At 47.8% G+C, this 18,690-nt stretch overlaps 1 protein-coding gene and 2 non-coding genes across 3 annotated transcripts in view; all 3 read right to left on the reverse strand.

Moving 5' to 3' along the window:
- Positions 1-18,690, reverse strand: part of DLG5 (discs large MAGUK scaffold protein 5) — a 161,641-nt gene that overhangs the window by 83,176 nt on the left and 59,775 nt on the right. Inside the window, exons 4-6 of the mRNA XM_060236724.1 lie at positions 14,094-14,237; positions 10,603-10,786; positions 2,644-2,903 (exon numbers count right to left, since the gene is read on the reverse strand). Coding sequence (XP_060092707.1) covers positions 2,644-2,903; positions 10,603-10,786; positions 14,094-14,237 — 588 coding nt within the window. The remainder of the gene's footprint in view (positions 1-2,643; positions 2,904-10,602; positions 10,787-14,093; positions 14,238-18,690) is intronic.
- Positions 11,279-11,350, reverse strand: TRNAT-GGU (transfer RNA threonine (anticodon GGU)). The gene has a single exon. It is a non-coding gene; the product is annotated as a tRNA-Thr (tRNA).
- Positions 11,416-11,487, reverse strand: TRNAT-GGU (transfer RNA threonine (anticodon GGU)). Its single transcript has one exon. It is a non-coding gene; the product is annotated as a tRNA-Thr (tRNA).

Consider the following 18,690-nt stretch of genomic DNA (forward strand, 5'->3'; position numbering starts at 1 on the left):
AATTGTTTTAATGATGACATGTTAGGGAGCGGGATTGATTTTAACTGTTTTAAAAGGTGGTTTTTTTATCATATATTTTTAAAAACTATGAGCCACCTTGGTGGCACTTATAAGGCCAGAAAGGTGGGATTCAAATTTGGTAAATAATGCTAATAATGATTCTGTGTCTTATTTATGTATTTAATTCACATTTCCCACCTTTCTCTCCAATGGGAACTCAAAGCAGCAGGAGGAGCAAAAACAGGTTGCTTACCTGTAAGTGATGATCTTCGAGTGGTCATCTGTGCATTCACACCCATGGGATATGGCGCTTGCGCCAATCCCGATCGGTACGTTAAAAAGCCCGGGATTTTTGTGCTCCGCAGCCAGTGGGCATGTGCAGAGCCCCTACCGCACATGCCCGCTGGGCGGGGCACGGATATCCCGCTAGTTTCTTCTGACCACTGTCGAGAAATCTTTTATTATTATCCCCCCCCCCTTTTTTTAGCATCAACAAAGAACTGACAGCAGAGGGGAAGGAGGGCGGGTGGTGCAAATACACAGATGACCACTCCAAGATCATCAGTTACAGGTAAGCAACCTGTTTATCTTCTTCGTGGTCTCTGTGCTTCACACCCATGGGAGACTAGCAAGCAGACCTACCTGGAGGAGGGTGATCTAGGTAGCCGCCTGTAACACTAGACGCACCAACTGAACCTTCTGGTGACGGCGGACGTCCAGAGCATAGTGCTTCATGAAGACATACGGAGAGACCCAGGTCGCTGCTTTACAAATGTCAGACAGCGAAGCACCCCGAAGAAAGGCTGTTGATGTAGCCAACACCCTTGTGGAATGACCTCGTATAAGGCCCGGCAAAGGTCTTTTGGCTAGCAAGTAGCACAACTTGATAGTCTCGTCAGTCACTTGGGCAACCGTTGAGCAGAGATCTTAGTGCCCTGCCTGGGTGTGGCATAGGAAATGAACAGATGAGGGTCCTTCCTATATGGTCTCATTCGACTCAAGAAGAACAGCAAAGCTCTCTTTACATCTAGAGAATGCAACCTCCTCTCTTCTGGAGAGGATGGGTTAGGAAAGAATGTCAGGAATGTGATTTCCAAGTTCAGATGAAAACCAGAGACCACCCTGGGAAGAAAGGTGATGTCAGGTGCCAGAGACACCCCATCATCATGGAAGCGTAAGCATGGGGAATCGGAGCGGAGTGCCCTGAGTTCCCCTACTCTCCTCGCTGAGGTGCTGGCAACAAGGAAGGCAGTCTTCCAAGATAGGCGATTCAGTGGACAAGTCGCCACAGGCTCAAAGGGTCTTCCCGAAAGCTTCTCCAAGACTTAAGGGTAAGTCCCAAGGAGCCGAGAGCCGCTTAGTGGGCGGGTGCAACCGCAGTAAGTCTTTCAGAAAACGTTTAGTCAGTGGATGGGCAAACACAGAGCAACTGTCTATAGTCTCACGGTGGGCAGAGACAGCTGCAGGTAGACACGGATCAAGGAGTGATTGAGTCCAGAGTGCACTAAAGACAGCAAGAAATCGACTATCACAGGCAATCCCACCTTAGCTGGGGTGGCACCGTGAGAGCTCACAAAGTGGGTAAATTTTTGCCATTTGTAGTCATAAGATTTGCGGGTAGAGGGTTTGCGGCCCCTTTAGTAGGACATGCTGCACCCTCGTCGACCATCCAGAGGAACAATCTTCCATGCTGTTAACTTGAGGTGCAGAACGTTGTGATGAAGTAGCTTCCCCCCTTGTAGGGACAGGAGATCTGGCTCCGGAGGGAAGTGATAATAGAGTCCTCTGGACAGGCCCACCAGCACAGGAAACGTTTAAACTTTTTACATTCTGTGTATTCTCATTTGTGATTGTTATGCCTAGGACCTGCCTACCTTCCCTGCCAGGTCTATTTCAATGCCCGGGAACTGGTGGTGGAGCACCGCGCTTCCAGGCTATCTAAAGACAACCCCTAATCAGCTGATCAACAGGTAAAACCATGCCAGAGGCTCCCGGTTCCTATGTCGGCCCTCCCGCACGCTCACTGTAGATGCCGGGTGGAGGGGGTGGGGCAGCAGCAGCGGGAAGGACCAACGAGCCATTGAAAAAATGGCGGCCACAGCTGCCTCCTCCCCACTTCCTTCCTGGAAGTGAACAAAGCAGGGAGGAGGCAGTGGAGGCTGCCACTTTTTCAGTGGTTCACTGAAAAAGTTGCCTTTAGATAGCCCGGAAGCGCGGTGCTCCACCACTAGTTCCCGGGCATTGAAATAGACCTGGCAGGGAAGGGAGGGAGTAGGAGGCTGGGGAGCAGAAGAACGAGGCGTTTGCCTAGGGAGGGAGGGAAGGAAGGCTGAATTCGGCGCCCCCACCCTGTCAGCACCCTAGGCAACTGCCTAGTTTGCCTAGCGGGCGAGCCAGCCCTGGTTGTGAGGATAAAACAGAGGAGAGGAGAATGACATATGCTGCTCTGAGTCCCCATTGGGGAGAACGGAGTCGTACGTATGAATTAAATAAATAAAATAAGTGGAAGGGAGGAGGGAGAGAAACTCAGCAGTGAGGCTATGTGACAAAAAAAGAACATACGGTGCAGTAAAAGCCTAGAGAAAGCCAGTGCCGGAACAAACTGCCACACAACAGGATGAGCCCCCCAACACTATCCTGCACCTTCTCAGAGAGGAGGAGCACTGCTGCTGGAAGTGGACTGCCGTGTCTCGCTGCTTCATCAGCGTGTCCGTCTGCTTCTGGAGGCGGCGGTTCTCCTCTTCCGCCTGCTCCAGCCGGCTCAGGTCCGTGTTGTGGCTGGCAATCTTCTCGTTGTGCCGCTTCCTCAGGGCATCGTAGTCCTTCTTCATGCCTTCCAGCTTGTCCATGGCTGCGTCGTACAGTTTGTTCAGGATCTCCGATGACCCGTTCTGCTTCATGACCTGGAAAACGAGGGAAGCGCAATTTGCACACAAAACTCCTGGTTGCAGGTTGCCATGCTTGACCCACCTTCCAACCAAGAATCACAGGCGATGTCTGTGAATGGATGCAGCCACAGTGAGGATGCCCGCCTTTCCACTCCCTCCTCCTACTTCCAAGCTCTGTTTTTCTGCCACTCTATCCCTCTTCCTCCAGCCTGTTCCCCTCCCTTTCTTCCTCCTGCTTCTCCTCTTCACCTTTGACTCCCCCTCTCTTCTTCCAACCTCCCTCGCTGCTTCTCTTGCTCCTTTGTTGCACCCTTGTTCTTCTCTGAGTATCACACAATCTCATTCCATGCCCCTTTCTTGTGGCCAGGTGGATACATACACTGTCAACATAGCCACACACCCCCCAAAAAGCCATCTAGCCTCTGTTTAAAAACCTCCAAGGAAGGAGAGCCCACCACTTCCTGAGGAAGCCTGTTCCATGGAGGAACCGCTCTAACCATCAGGAAGTTCTTCCTAATGTTTCGTCAAAAACTCTTCTGATTTAATTTCAACCCACTGGTTCTGGTCCTACCTTCTGGGACCACAGAAAACAATTCCACACCTTCCTCAATATGACAGCACTTCAAGTATTTGAAGATGTGGTGATCCTATCACCTCTCAGCCGCCTCCTCTCCAGGCTAAACAGGCCCAGCTCCTTCAACCTTTCTTCATAGGACTTGGTCTTCAAGACCCTTCACCATCTTCGTTGCCCTCCTCTGGACCCGTTCCAACCTGTCTAGATCCTTCTTAAAATGTGGTGCCCCAAACTGAACACAATACTCCAGGTGAGGTCTTACTAGAGCAGAGTAAAGTGATACCATCACATCACGTGATCTGGACACTATACTTCTGTTGATACAGCCCAAAATTGCGTTTGCCTTTTTAGCCACTGCAATACATTGTTGACTCGTGTTCAGCATATGGTCCACTATGACCCCTAGATCCTTTTCAAACATACTACTGCTAAGACAAGTATCCCCCATCCTATAACCATGCATGGGATTTTTCCTACCTAAATACTCTCCTCTGTTGTTTGCAAAAATTATCCTCTGCAGAGGATTCTGTCTAACCCCTGTACTGCTGTCTGTCCTTACTTTATTAACAAAAAGACACTGCTTTTAAATAAAAAGAAATGAACAAGGAATCCCTTTTAAAAACGGCCATGCTGTTGTACATGTCTAAAATCTACCACAAGGTGGCACACCAATTACAGAAGTCCCCATTATAGTTCCATCAGATATACACAAAGTTCAAAATGCAATTTAAAAAAATACAAACCACCAAGCACAATCCTATCACCTTCTCCTTTCCCACAAAAACACTTGATTGTATGCAAGACTCCTTGTTTTAATGATTACGAAGGCTTGCACAGGCAAAGCATAAAATCTACCACTAATCTACCCTCAAATCATAATTGGGGACACACCAGAAACACAATCCCATTCCCACTCTGCCTCAGAAGGAGTGCCTCACTGAATACATCTGATCCATCTAGTCCAGCATCTTGTCTCACACAGTGGCCAAACAGTTCCTCTGGACAGCCAACAACTGGGCAGATAGGCCAAGGCATTCCTGTGATTTTGCTTCCTAGCTCTGGAATTCAAAGGATTGGTGTCTCTGGATGTGGAGGTTCCCCTCAGCCACATATACAGCCATTGATAGACTTGTCCTCTAGGACTCTATCTAATCCCCCTTTTAAAGCTGATAAGAACATAAAATGATTTGCACAATTATTTAGAGAAATTATCAGGGACTGTGATCTATGGTGGAGAGCCAGTTTGGTGTAGTGGTTAAGTGTGCGGACTCTTATCTGGGAGAACCGGGTTTGATTCCCCACTCCTCCACTTGCACCTGCTGAGATGGCCTTGGGTCAGCCATAGCTCTGGCAGAGGTTGTCCTTGAAAGGGCAGCTGCTGGGAGAGCCCTCTCCAGCCCCACCACCTCACAGGGTGTCTGTTGTGGGGGAGGAAGGTAAAGGAGATTGTAGGCCGCTCTGAGACTCTGTCCTTGAAAGGGCAGCTGCTGTGAGAGCCCTCTCCAGCCCCACCCACCTCACAGGGTGTCTGTTGTGGGGGAGGAAGGGAAAGGAGATTGTGAGCCGCTCTGAGACTCTTTGGAGTGGAGGGCGGGATATAAATCCAATATCTTCATCTACCTCACAGGGTGTCTGTTGTGGGGGAGGAAGGTAAAGGAGATTGTGAGCCGCTCTGAGACTTTTCGGAGTGGAGGGCGGGATAGAAATCCAATATCTTCTTCTTCTACTGTGTTTAGCTTACTGAACCCAGGATCCTACTGGTGTAATTTTCCCATCGTGTTTTGCTTTGGTTCTTCTTTTTCTTAAAGACTTCTGGTTGGTTCTACAACCCTAATCCTGTTGCACTGATTACCAAATATGTCCCCTTCTTGTCTATTGATTCGCTCTGTATAATCCACCTCGAGTTCAAGAGAGAAAAGCGGACAATATATAAGGTAAATAATAATAAAACAGTAATTGTTCCATGGGAGAAATGTTACATTTCTGGCTGATGCAAAGCACCTACAATTGTTACAAACAAACGAAAGACACACAAAGGCTAGGAATACACAGGAAAGACAAAAGTATAAAGGGACAGAGGTCTGACGTGCGGTGACAACCAGCTTGTATTTATAAGGAAGCTGAAAGAAACAGCCACAGCAAATGTTCGTAAGGATACACCCCAGGGGTTTTTTGGAGCAGGAATGGCTGGCTTGGCATCAGGGGGTGTGGCCGGCTGGCTTGGCATCAGGGGGTGTGGCCTAATACGCAAATGAGTTTCTACTGGTCTTTTTCTACAAAAAAAGCCCTGGGTACACTTTTTGTGGCTTAACAATATATGCAAAAAGTCTGAAATTGTGTCTACGGCTTCCTAATGTACAATTTAGAAGAAAACCATAAACATGCACGGGCCTTTCTTTGGTTGCTTTCTGCCAGTGAACAGCACGGATGTTTGTTCCAGTCCAGGCGACAGCCAGCACGGTGTAGTGGATTAAGTGTAAGAATATCCAGAACCTCAGGCTCGAATCCCCACCCTGCCACAGAAGCCTGCTGGGTGACCCCGGGCCAGACACACACTCTCAGCCTAACCTGCCTCACAGGACTGTTGTGAGGATAAAACAGGGGAGAGGAGAAAGGTGTAACAAAATAAATAAAATAAAATGTCTATTTTCATGGAAATGAAGGCAACACTGCAGAGCCTCCATCTATAGCTTTATTGCACATTTGGCATGAGAATCATGTGCCCTGTGAAATAAGACAATTAGTTAGGGTTGCCAAGTCCAATCCCAGAAATATCTGGGGACTTTGGGGGTGGAGCCAGGATACACTGGGGTGGAGCTAGGGGGGAACGGCGCCGGGGAGCGTGGCGAGCCGCCCCGTCTCGGAGCAGGCAACGCTGCTGTGCGGCTGCCGCCCCCCCCCCCCCCCCGCCCCACCGCAGCTGCTCCTCCGAGATGGGCTCAGCCTGAGCAGTTCTGTGTGCAGTTCTGGAGGCCTCACTTCAAAAAAGATGTGGACAAAATCGAGCAGGTGAAGAAGAGAGCAAGGAGGATGATCAAGGACCTGGAGGAAGAGCCCTCTGAGGAAAGGCTGAGGAGAGTCTTGGGAATGTTCAGTCTGGAGAAGAGGAGATTGAGGAGAGACATGATTGCTCTCTTTAAATATCTGAAAGGCTGTCGGGCAAGGAGCTGTTCCACTTGGGAGCCAAGGATAGGACCCAAAGCAATGGGCTCAAATTACAAGCAGAAAGGTACCGGCTGGATATTAGGAAAAACATTTTTACAGTCAGAGTAGTTCAGAGGTGGAACCAGCTGCCTAGGAAGGTGGTGAGCTCCCTTCATTGGCAGTCATCAAAATGCAGCTGGACGATTATTTGTTGGAGATGATTTAGGCTGATCCTGCATGGAGCAGGGGGTTGGACTAGCTGGTCTGTCTAGCCCCTTCCAACGTGACCTCCAAAGGCTGTCGTAACAAAAGCCGCTGTCGCCTCTCACTCCCCCAAGCCTTTGGACTAATCTGGATGAAAAGTGACCAAGGGGGCATAGAGGGAAACAACATGATTCACTCTGATGTACTGGGGAGAGGAAACGCAGTTCTTTCGCTCTCCTGAGCACATCAGGAAGAAACTGGATGGCTGGGGGAGTAAAACATGCAGAAGCCCAAAGGTTAAGATTATTCATTTCTGCTAAATGCTGAAACCGGAGCGACAGATCTCGGCCCTCAAATCCACCGATTTCTGTATTTGGATTCAATTTAAATACACACCCCGAAGGCCTTGGTCTCACAAATAGTAGCCCAGGGGGCAAACCAGAGAACGGACTGTGCTGCTTCAGCCAGCATTGCAGGGCTTGCATGACAGAATGCTCCTCAACCTTAAAAAAGATTCTTGCCTATCAGCCACACAGATGCCATGCTGAGCGGGCAGAAACTACAAATACAGCCCAGGGCTGCCTGACTGCTCCATTCCGGGCTTAATTCAAGGTGCTGGCATTGCCCTTTGAAGCCCTGTCTGGCCTGGAACCAAGATACTTCAAGGGTCATCTTCTCCCATATGAAGCTACCTGGTCACTCCAGTGATCTTCAGAGGACCTGGTTTTGTTGCCCCCACTGCCCAAGGCTATGCAGGGGGCAAGCCAAGGAAGGGCTTTCTAGACTGTGGCACCAAAACCTTGGGACTCCCTCCCTGGGGAGACTTGCCTGTCACCCTCTACTGTTGTCTTCTGCCAGCAAGTGAAGACCTTTTTTTTGTTTTGTTTGGCATACTTTCCCCACCAATGTTCCCTCTAAGCTGTGGAGTCTCATGAGCAGAAATTCTACTTTGTGAGCTGCTAGCATTAAAGTTGTTCCTGCATAAATTAGTTTCCTCTGGGGCCATTTTTCCTGAGCTAAGACAAAAATGTGTGAGCCAGAAGCTAAAAAACTGTGAGCTAGCTCACACTAACTCAGTTTAGAGGGAACACTGCTCCCCACCCACCACCGTTAGAGTTGGGGAGGGACGGTGGCTCAGTGGTAGAGCATCTGCTTGGTAAGCAGAAGGTCCCAGGTTCAATCCCCGGCATCTCCAACTAAAAGGGTCCAGGCAAGTAGATGTGAAAAACCTCAGCTTGAGACCCTGGAGAGCCGCTGCCAGTCTGAGTAGACAATACCGACTTTGATGGACCCAGGGTCTGATTCAGTAGAAGGCAGCTTCATATGTTCATATTATAGGCCCTCCTCTCTGGTCTGGTATTGTTCGTTTGTGCATTTTTATTGAATTGTCTTCAGATTTAAAATTTTATTTATTTATTTTATATCCCGCCTTCCTCTTAACGGGCTCCAGTGGAATGTTGCTCAAACATTCTAACATTTTATGCGCCTTGCCCTGGGGCCCTGACTCAGTGAAAAGGCAGCATAAAAGTTCTCAATAAATAAAATGAATGAATGAAGTCCTGGGGGGAAAACAAGGGAAGACTTAACGCAGCACCCAACTGAAATCTGAGTCAGTCCTTCTCCCATACTAGGATTCTAAACCACGGCTTAATCCAGATTTAGAATCCTGGGAAGAGGGGGAGATCCAGTTAATCCAGATGGCTGCACGCACACATCACAGTTTTGGTTTTGACCTTTAAAGCCCTGAGTGGCCTGGGACCAGCATATCTGTGGGACCACCTCTTTCCATTCCACCCCCCCCCGCCCCCCAGAGATGAAGTGCCGTCAAGTCACAACTGATTTATGGCAATCCCTCAAGCGGTTTTCAGATCAAGAAATGAATAGAGGGGATCTGCAAGATTTTGACGGCCTAGGGGCCTCCACAAGGTTTAATCCAGCCCTGGGTTTGCCAATGCCCTTCCTCTGCATAGTAACCCTGTACTCTCTTGCTGTTCTCCCATCCAAGTATTGACCACTGTCGATTTTACTAGTCTGGACTATTCAGGCAGCTAAGGACAAAGTCAGAAGCCCTGAAATCACTAGTTATGAAATCTGACTTTGCCCAATAATATACCAACAAACAAGAAAACCTCCGTGGTGTTTGTGCCTCTGAGGGGAGGGGCATATCAGCAGCTCCACAGTCAAGGGGGAGCAGAAAGCCTTCTGTCCAAAGTGACTCTTCTTTTTATTGCTACCGGTTGACTCACAGCTTCTGCACAGAATGCTCACTTCCACTTCACAGAAGGGAGTTCCACCTGCCAGACAAGAGGACTCCGCCTTCCATCGGGTTCTGCAGGCTCCAGGGCTGCTCCCTCAGCTTAGCTTCCACTTTCCCATTTTCCCTCTTGGTTTCCAGTTTGGTGCAGTGCTTACATTTGTGGACTCTAATCCGGGAGAACCCGCTTTGATTCCCCAATCCTCCACTTGCACCTGCTGGAATGGCCTTGGGTCAGCCATAGATCTTGCAGGAGTTGTCCTTGAAAGGGCAGCTGCTGTCAGAGCTCTCTCAGCCCCACCCAACTCACAGGGTGTCTGTTGTGGGGGGAGAAGATATAGGAGGTTGTAAGCCGCTCTGAGACTCTGATTCAGAGAAAAGGGCGGGATATAAAGCTGCAGTTTTCTTCTTCTTGCTTTCATCTGTTTACCCTCTGGCTACATCTCGCTCTGTATTCCCCCCCACTACCCTCCTTCACTTCCTATCCCTCCTTCTACCCCTCCTCCCACCACTTTCTGTCCTTTCCCTTCTCTTCCCTTGGCTACATCTGTTGGTTCTCTCCTTGGAGACACACCCTTCCTGCTAGGCCACATCCAGACACCTCCCTCGCCAGCTGCCTTTGCTAATTAGGTCTGCTCGACTGTCCACAGTTCCAGCCATTAAATCATTTAATCAAGTTACCCTGGAACTGTTCCAGGTCTCTCTTTAGTAAGTAAATAATGGACTCGATACTATTAGCAGCTGTCTACCTGACTTGCACCCCTTACCTGTGCACAACCTAATTAACTTAACTGACCTACTTTCTCCCCTAACACAACAAGCAGTGGGGTGGGGGAGAGAGAGAAAATTGTCGCATTCCTGGGTACAAGAACTTGAAAGTAATTTATCTTTTCAGGCTCCTTGAGGCTGGGGGGGGGGGAGAGAGAGAATGGATGGATGGATGGATGGATGGATGGATGGATGGATGGATGGATGGATGGATGAATGAATGAATGAATGAATGAATGAATGAATGAATGAATGAATGAATGAATGTCTTCAGGGAGCCAAAGTACCCAAACCTGTCTTATAAAATGCAGAAATATGCCAAGATCTTTCTGGCTCTTTTGCGCACCACTCACAACCGTCAACAGTCTTTCTCCCCAAGAACAAGCATATTTTCAAAGATGTTTCAGGCCTCTGAATTCACAGGGCTCTCGGCAATCCAGTCAGTTTCAATTTTTATAGTGGAAGCTGGGCAAGATAGGAAAGAAGCTGAAGCGCTAATTAAGGAGCCGGCGATTACCAGAAGTAATACTGGGAGAAATGACTAATTGTTTTAATTTAAACCACTAGAGCTACATTTCTTAAAACACTGGAAGCTCTTCGCGGTCCCATTTTTTGTTACCTATAGGAAGTGATAACTAAATGTTGTAAAAGGAAAAGCATGGAAGAGATTCAAGATCTTGCAAAAAAGAAAAAGGAAAAAGAATGAACACATCCACAATTAACAACCCCCCCACCACCACCACCACACACAGACAAAAGTTCCACAATACCTGCTGTTGCTGACTGCGCAGATCTGTGATCTCTTTCTGATCCTCGTCATGAAGTCTCTTCATTTCCTCGCACGACTGCTGCAGGTGGTTGTGCTCTCGTACCAACTGGCTGTTCTTCCGCTTCAAGGTATCCATGTCCTCCTTCAGCTGGGACTGGTCGCTTAGCAGGCGGCTGTGCAAGGTGCTGCAGGTAAGGTGAGGTGCTGCAACATTCCCTGGCCGTGGCAAGCTATCAGGACCATGTGACCCCAACATTAATGCAATAACACCTGCTGCCAAACCACTTCATGGTCTTGGTTTTGACATTTAAAGCCCTGCATGACGAGGGAGCAGAGCGTCTGAAGACCATCTTCTCCCAGATGTTTCTGCCCAGGAATTTAAGATCAACAGGTGGCCTTCCTGACTGCCCCATCAACCAAAGATGCTTAGTTAGGGTGTACAAAAGAAAGGGCCTTTTCGGTGGTGATTGCGGAACAACCTAACCAGGGAAGTGCACCCAGACTACCCACTTTCCATCTTTAAAAGGCAGCTGAATTTATATGGACATATGAAGCTGCCTAATACTGAATCAGACCCTGGGTCCATCAAAGTCAGTATCGTCTACTCAGACTGGCAGCGGCTCTCCAGGGTCTCAAGCTGAGATTTTTCACACCTATTTGCCTGGACCCTTTTTAGTTGGAGATGCCAGGGATTGAACCTGGGACCTTCTGCTTACCAAGCAGATGCTCTACCACTGAGCCACAGCCCCATTCATGGCTCTCCAGGGTCTCAAGCTGAGGTTTTTCACGCCTATTTGCCTGGACCCTTTTTAGTTGGAGATGCCAGGGATTGAACCTGGGACCTTCTGCTTACCAAGCAGATGCTCTACCACTGAGCCACAGCCCCATTCATGGCTCTCCAGGGTCTCAAGCTGAGGTTTTTCACGCCTACTTGCCTGGACCCTTTTTAGTTGGAGATGCCGGGGATTGAACCTGGGACCTTCTGCTTACCGAGCAGATGCTCTACCACTAAGCCACAGCCCCATTCATGGCTCTCCAGGGTCTCAAGCTGAGGTTTTTCACGCCTATTTGCCTGGACCCTTTTTAGTTGGAGATGCCGGGGATTGAACCTGGGACCTTCTGCTTACTAAGCAGATGATCTACCACTGAGCCACCATCCCTCCTTAAGGCTGGGACCAGCAGCTTAGGGTGGCAGCCTCCTGTTCCAAAGTAAGCTGGCAGAAAAAGAAGCGCCCTAGGGGTGGTCAGACTGCACACGTCCTGCTGCCAGGACAGGGATGGGTCACGCGAACCCCGGAGGAGCGGTCAGACCACTCAAGTGCTTGAGCAGCACTTCCTGGCCATTCAGACAGCCGGGAAAGGCAGCAGGGAAGTGGTAGCTTTTTCAGGTGCCTCTATGACGCTGGAGGATGTGGTGAATACAGGAGCTGGATGGTCTCCAGATGTTCGCGTCTGTACTTGATTTTATAATCTGTCTGGGGGCCGTCCCTGTGTTGCCTCAAACTGCCAGTCTGGACCCAGCCAAAGACAGGACCAGAACAAAGTTAAGAGTCTAATGGCACCTTCAAGGCCAACGAAGTTTTATTCATGGTGTGAGCTTTCATGTGCACACACCCTTCCTCAGACAGAATGGAAAGGAAACAGAAATAACAATCTTACATATAGATGGTGGGCAGAAGATTAGCATGCAGACAAAAGGAAAAACTACTTTATTCAATGAGTAATTACATCATGCAACTTCACTGCAAGGAGATGTAGTGCCAGCCATTAGCACAGATAGCTTTAAAGGGGGTTAGACGTTGATGGAGAAGAGGTCTGTCAGTGGCTACTAGCCATAATGGCTACAGGGAACTTCTGCATCCAGAGGCAGACAACCTCTGGACAGCAGTGCTAGCAGAGAATCTCAGGGGGGGGGGAGGCCTTGGCCTCTGTGTTCCATTGGTGGCCCTTCAGGGCCAGTGGCTGGATCAGGATACTGAACTGGACAGACCACTGGTCTGATCCAGCAGGGCTCTTCTTACGGTCTTATCTGATATTCTAAAAACAAAAGCTGCCAGAACTCCCTTTGGAGTACTAGAGAGACTTTGACTAATTGCTGCCTTTTATATTTCCAAAGGCAGAGTGCCATTTTTTCCCCCTTTTTGTCTTCCTTTTCTCTTAGCTGCCACTGGTACAACTTGAACAACTGTGTTTGCACCCAGCACCATCTAATTCAATTCAGTCTGGAATATATCCTGCCTTTGCAGAGTTGGGACTTTGCCACTATTGTCTGAAACAACTTACTTTCTCATACATATATATGGGGGGGGGAACGTTCTGGCCATCACATTGAAAGGGACCGCACACCTTTTCAATGCCTTCCCTCCATTGGAAATAATGAAGGATAGGGGCACCTTCTTTGGGGGCTCATAGAATTGGACCCCCTGGTCCAATCCTTTTGAAACTTGGAGGCTGTTTTGAGGAAAGGATCTTTACCCTAATAAATTGCACTCGGATCCAATAAACTGGACATCAGAACTAGAAAGCAATAAAGGAAAGGGATGTCTTCTTTATTCTTAGGGGGGATCCTTTGCTTCAAAGGCCTCCAACCGAGACTAACGCAGGCATCTGTATGTCTCTTTTAGCTGTTCTGACATCCTCAAATAAGGGATATTGGCTGTTTATCTCATTACATATACTAAACCCATCGTCCACTATATTTTAATGTATTTTTCTTCTAATGGCAAATTGTATGTATGTTACATGTTAAAAGGTAAATTAGCTGGATGGAAAGAACTTCTGAGAAAGAAATGCCCTCTTTTTGGCCCAGGTTTATAACAATAGAGGGATTAACAGACATTCTCACATTTCAACATGTTACTGTTTTATTGGTGTCTCACCTCATCATGCTACCCAGATCAAAGGTTTGCTCAATTTGTTCATTTTACTATTCTGTCATTGGATTTTAAATTTGTACCATTTCGCATTGTCAGCCACTGCCCACCCGCTATATGTAGTTCTGCTCACTGTACCGGATTCCTTGTCTGAAGAAATGTGCTTAGAGCACACAAACGTTTTCATTCTGAATAAATCTTTGTTGGTCTTAAAAGTGTACTTGACTCCTACTTTGTTCTCAGGCTTCTAAACGTTATGGGGGGAATTGCATCTTTGCCCTTCAGAGAGAAGAAAGTCACGGTATAGTTACCAGTCTGCCTTTGTTCAAGCTCTTTTCTCCATCCTTTTTTCCCCCCAGATGCCGATTCTCTATCTGCACAGATTAGACCTGTAATCCTTAATCTGCTTCCAAAAAGCTCTTAACTCTGACCCTCGACCAACGTTTCAAATAATGACGTTGCAAAAGCGGCCACTGAAGACGAGGGCAGGAAAGTGACTGTTATGTAAGGGCCTCTCTCCCAGTCAAGAGATGCAGCACCCACCGGACGCAGTTTGTGGGCTGAGAGAGAGCCCCAAAGGCATCTTCAAATTGCGTTTGTGTCTGGTGCTGTTACTTACTGGTAAAAATCCGCCTCTTTGGCAGCTTCTTCGCATCTTTTGAGCGCCTTGGTGTGCTGATTCTGGAGAGACTGCAGATCCGACATAGCCTTCATACACTGTACCTTCAATCTTTCATAATCATGGTTTAGTTTGGGGCTTGGCCTGCCAGGAAAGGAAACAAGCCCGCAACCTTAAAATAACATGGATGCAAAACAGCATGTTTTTAACTATTAACAAGCATCAAGTATTAAGAGCTTTAAGCCATCTTACAAGACAGTGAGGAACCAAGAGGAATGTTCAGAGTACCGGCCAAAACCTCACTGATGCCAACAGATGAACCCAACTAGTATGTTTAAAGGTGCATCTTCTCTTGCCTAATTCAGGGTTCCCCAACACGGTGCCCCTGGGCGTCATAGCACATGCCAATACTTCCCTTGGCACCTGCCAAACTGTTCAGAAAGTGGACAGAGTAGGGCTTTTTTTTTTGTAGTAAGAGCTCCTTTGCATATCAGGCCACACCCCTGATGTAGCCAACCCTCCAAGAGCTTACAGTAGGCCCTGTAAGAAAAGCCCTGTAAGCTCTTGAAGGATTGGCTACATTGGTGTGTGTGGCCTAATATGCAAAGGAGATCCTGCTACAATTAAAAAAAACCCCTGGGGCAGTGTTCCTTCTAAGCTGAGTTAGCGTGAGCTAACTCGCAGATTTTTAGCCTCCAGCTCACACATTTTTGTCTTAGCTCAGGATGGATGACCCCAGAGCACAATAATTGATGCAGCAGCTCACAACTTTCATGTCAGTAGCTCAGAAAGTAGAAATTTTTCTCACAAGATTCTGCAGCTTAGAGAGAACATTGGGCAGGGCTTATAACTGGCTTGTTACTCATTCAAACTACAGGGTTTTTCACTGGACGATCAGAAGGACAGATAAAAACTCAGGATATCCTTAGTCAGGGAGTGGTCCCAATTCCCTCCCCACCCCTTCAGTCTGTCCTTCTTCCCAGGAAGTGTGATGGGCAAGGTTTGGCTCCACCTCCTGTGGAACAGGGTTCCCATTCCCCCGCCCCCAGCAGGGGTTCCCCCAATTTTGAGGCCTCCACCCACCACCATGGATCTGGCCCACCAGTGAGCTCCGCCCCCAAAGAGTGCTGGTGTACTGGATGTGCCTGTCGTGATGACATCACCCGGAAGTGATGTCATCATGCAAGGCACATTGCACAGCGGATGCTCTAGCGTTCGGGGGAAACTTTATGATAACCATATCACAGGAAAGGGCAGCAGCTGGATTTAACCTGGGAACCTTACTGTGGAAGCTATTTTGGGTTGGGTTTGGTCTGCCACCCATTGGACGTGTTGACCCCCAGTGTTCCCTCTACGCTCAGTTAGTGTGAGCTGGCTCACAGATTTTTAGCCTCCAGCGCACACATTTTTGTCTTAGCTCAGGAAGGATGACCCCCCAGAGCACACTCATTGATGCAGCAGCTTTAATACCAGTAGCTCACAAAACAGAATTTTTGCTCACAAGACTGCAGCTTAGAGAGAACATTGGTTGACACCACCAATTCTCAAGATTCCAAATATGCCCACGTACTAAAAAAGATTGGCGACTCCTGGGCCAATTCATTGCATGCTAGATTTCTTGTCATTGATACACCAGTGCTTTTGTGTCTGTGTTGAAAAGACTCATCTATAGGCATCCAGCACACTTGGCAATGCTTCTGAGACAGCAAGCTACTATACATACAAGAATTTTGGACAAACGCGCCAACAGGCCTTGCAAGCAAAACTAGTCCCCAAGCACAATTACATGTAAAGAAACGTGAAAACTTATCATCCCAATTAGGGATGGGCACAAACCAGCTGACAAACTAAAGTTCACCACAAATTCTGGCTGGTTTGTGGTTTGCGCTGAAATGTTCGCAAACTGACAAACCGCCATGAACTTTCACAAATTTTGATGCAGTTAGTGGCCGTTTGTGAAGAGCGACACGATGGGGTTTCTTCATGAAAAATGTTCATAAAAACAGCTCAGCTGTTTGGTTTAAATGGCTCCCAGACATTCAAATCGAGCAAATGAGAGGCAGGGCACTTCTCACCACTCAGCTGTTTGGTTTAAATAGCCCCCTTGCTTTCTGCTCCCCATGGCTATTTGCGGGGAGCAAAATGCAGGGGTTTAAATGGCTGGGAACCATTAAAACCAAACAGCTGAGTGGCAGGAAGCCCAGAGGCACTTAAACCTCTGCTTTCTGTTCCCCACAAAAAGACACGGGGAGCAGAAACCGGCCGTTTAAAATTTAAATGCCTCACGAGCTAGTACGCGCAGTTCAGTCTGCAAACCAGCTTATCAGTTCATGGTTTGGTTTGTAGTTCAGTCATGAACTGAAGCGCAAAAATGTTGGTTCTTCTCTCCATTGCAGCAGAATGGGCACGATCCTGCTTCCAACCCCCACACTGCCAGGCACTGAATGAGGAAGGAAAGCAAAGACCTCTCTACAAAGGGCAGACCCACCCTGGATCCCAGAAAGCAACCAGAAGGAGAGCTCAGACATGCTAGGATGCTGTAAGTAAAAAAATACATAGTCCCCTGGGCAAGCACCAGTCATGTCTGACTCTGAGGTGACTTGCTTTCACGACGTTTTCATGGCAGACTTTTGATGGGGTGGTTTGCCATTGCCTTCCCCAGTCATCTACACTTTCCCCCCATCAAGCTGGGTACTCATTTGACCAACCTCGGAAGGATGGAAGGCTGAGTCAACCTGGAGGCGGCTACCTGAACCCAGCTTCCACTGGGATCGAACTCAGGTCATGAGCAGAGAGCTTCAACTGCAGTACTGCAGCTTTACCACTCTGCGCCATGGGGCTGTAGGCAACCACAATTGTTTATGTTTATTTGATTTGTATCCCGCCCTCCCCACCAAAGCAGACTCAGGGCAGCTCACAATACACAGAATAACAATAAAAACATTAAACAATAAAATGTTAAAACAATTAAACAATTAAAAAAACAATTTTCAGTGCAAATTTCAGTATAATTTAAGGATGGCATTCAGTGATCTTAAAATATCCATTTAGATCTAAATCTTGGTGGTGGTCGTCATTTCAGTTAAACGCTAACTGTAATAATATTGTCTTGCAGGCCTTGCGGAACTGGGTTTGGCTTCAAGAAGACGACTGCAGATTTATACTCCGCCCTTCTCTCTGAATCAGAGACTCAGAGCAGTTTGCAATCTCCTTTATCTCCTCCCCCCACAACAGACACCCTGTGAGGTGGGTGGGGCTGAGAGGGCTCTCCCAGCAGCTGCCTTTTCAAGGACAACTCCTGTGATAGCTATGGCTGACTCAAGGCCATTCCAGCAGGTGCCACTGGAGGAGTGGGGAATCAAACCCAGTTCTCCCAAATAAGAGTCCACGCACTTAACCACTACACCAAACTGACAAGGGGGAATCCAAGCCAAGAAGGACTGGACTTGGCTTGGAGCTCCAATGAATCGGAAGGCTGCCCATTAAAATGCATTTTAACAGGAAATGCAAAACAGTCAGCCTTTTAAAATTAAAAAAAATTATCATCTTCATTTAAAATTAAGCAGACATAAGCATCAAGGCTGTGCCTTTCTACAGAGAGTCAGGATGGGTCATGCAGGAATCTGTTATTTAAAGCACCCAACAAATACTATCATTAAGAATGGCGGCAGGATGTCCGCTCTGGGACTACCCTCATATAAAGAAGACTTCCAGGATGTTCAGAAAGTTGGCTTTATTGAGAAGGAGGAGAAGGAGAAGATTGCAGATTTATACCCCACCCTTCTCTCTGAATCAGAGACTCAGAGCTTACAATCTCCTTTTGTCTCCTCCACAACAGACACCCTGTGAAGTGGGTGGGGCTGAGAGAGCTCTCCCCAGAAGCTGCCCTTCCAAGGACAACTCCTGCAATAGCTATGGCTAACCCAAGGCCATTCCAGCAGCTGCAAGTGAAGGAGCGGGGAATCAAACCTGGTTCTCCCAGAGAAGAGTTCACACACTTAAGCACTACACCAAACTGAAGAACACAGGAAAATGTCAGAACTGAGGCACCTGGGAGACATCCAGTAATATATATCTTATCTTGGGCTGTTGCGTCACCTGCGCAAAACTGAAACTAAAAGCTCGCCCAGTTTCTACAACTTTGTTCTCACAATGTACTTTCAGTTACAGACAGTGGGCAGTGAAGCTGTCTCCAGGACTAGATAAAGACAACCTTCAGCACCAGGCTGTGTATTTATCCGTGGGCTGTAGCGCATACTAATGTGTTGCACTGAAAGGTCTAAATGCAGCAAAGCAAGCCTAATACAGTAAACGTACAAAAGATTCATAAAATGGCAAGGACACTTGACACAGTAGACAATTGCACATACATTGAATAATGTGCTTCCAATCCACTTCGCAACTGGATTTTTACTGTATGAAATCGCAAACACAAATGGCAAATGATGGCTAAAGCAGACGGAAAGGGCGTTATTCACCTTCATCCCGTGTGAGTGGTAATACAGGCAAACTCCAGAGAGACAAACATTGTGGACATTGCCAAGATGTAGCAAGAAACAGAACTGGCCAAAGAGCTGTTGCAGTTTAGTGGCTAAGA

Source organism: Heteronotia binoei, chromosome 4, assembly GCF_032191835.1.
Source record: "Heteronotia binoei isolate CCM8104 ecotype False Entrance Well chromosome 4, APGP_CSIRO_Hbin_v1, whole genome shotgun sequence".
Taxonomy (NCBI): Eukaryota; Metazoa; Chordata; class Lepidosauria; order Squamata; family Gekkonidae; genus Heteronotia; species Heteronotia binoei.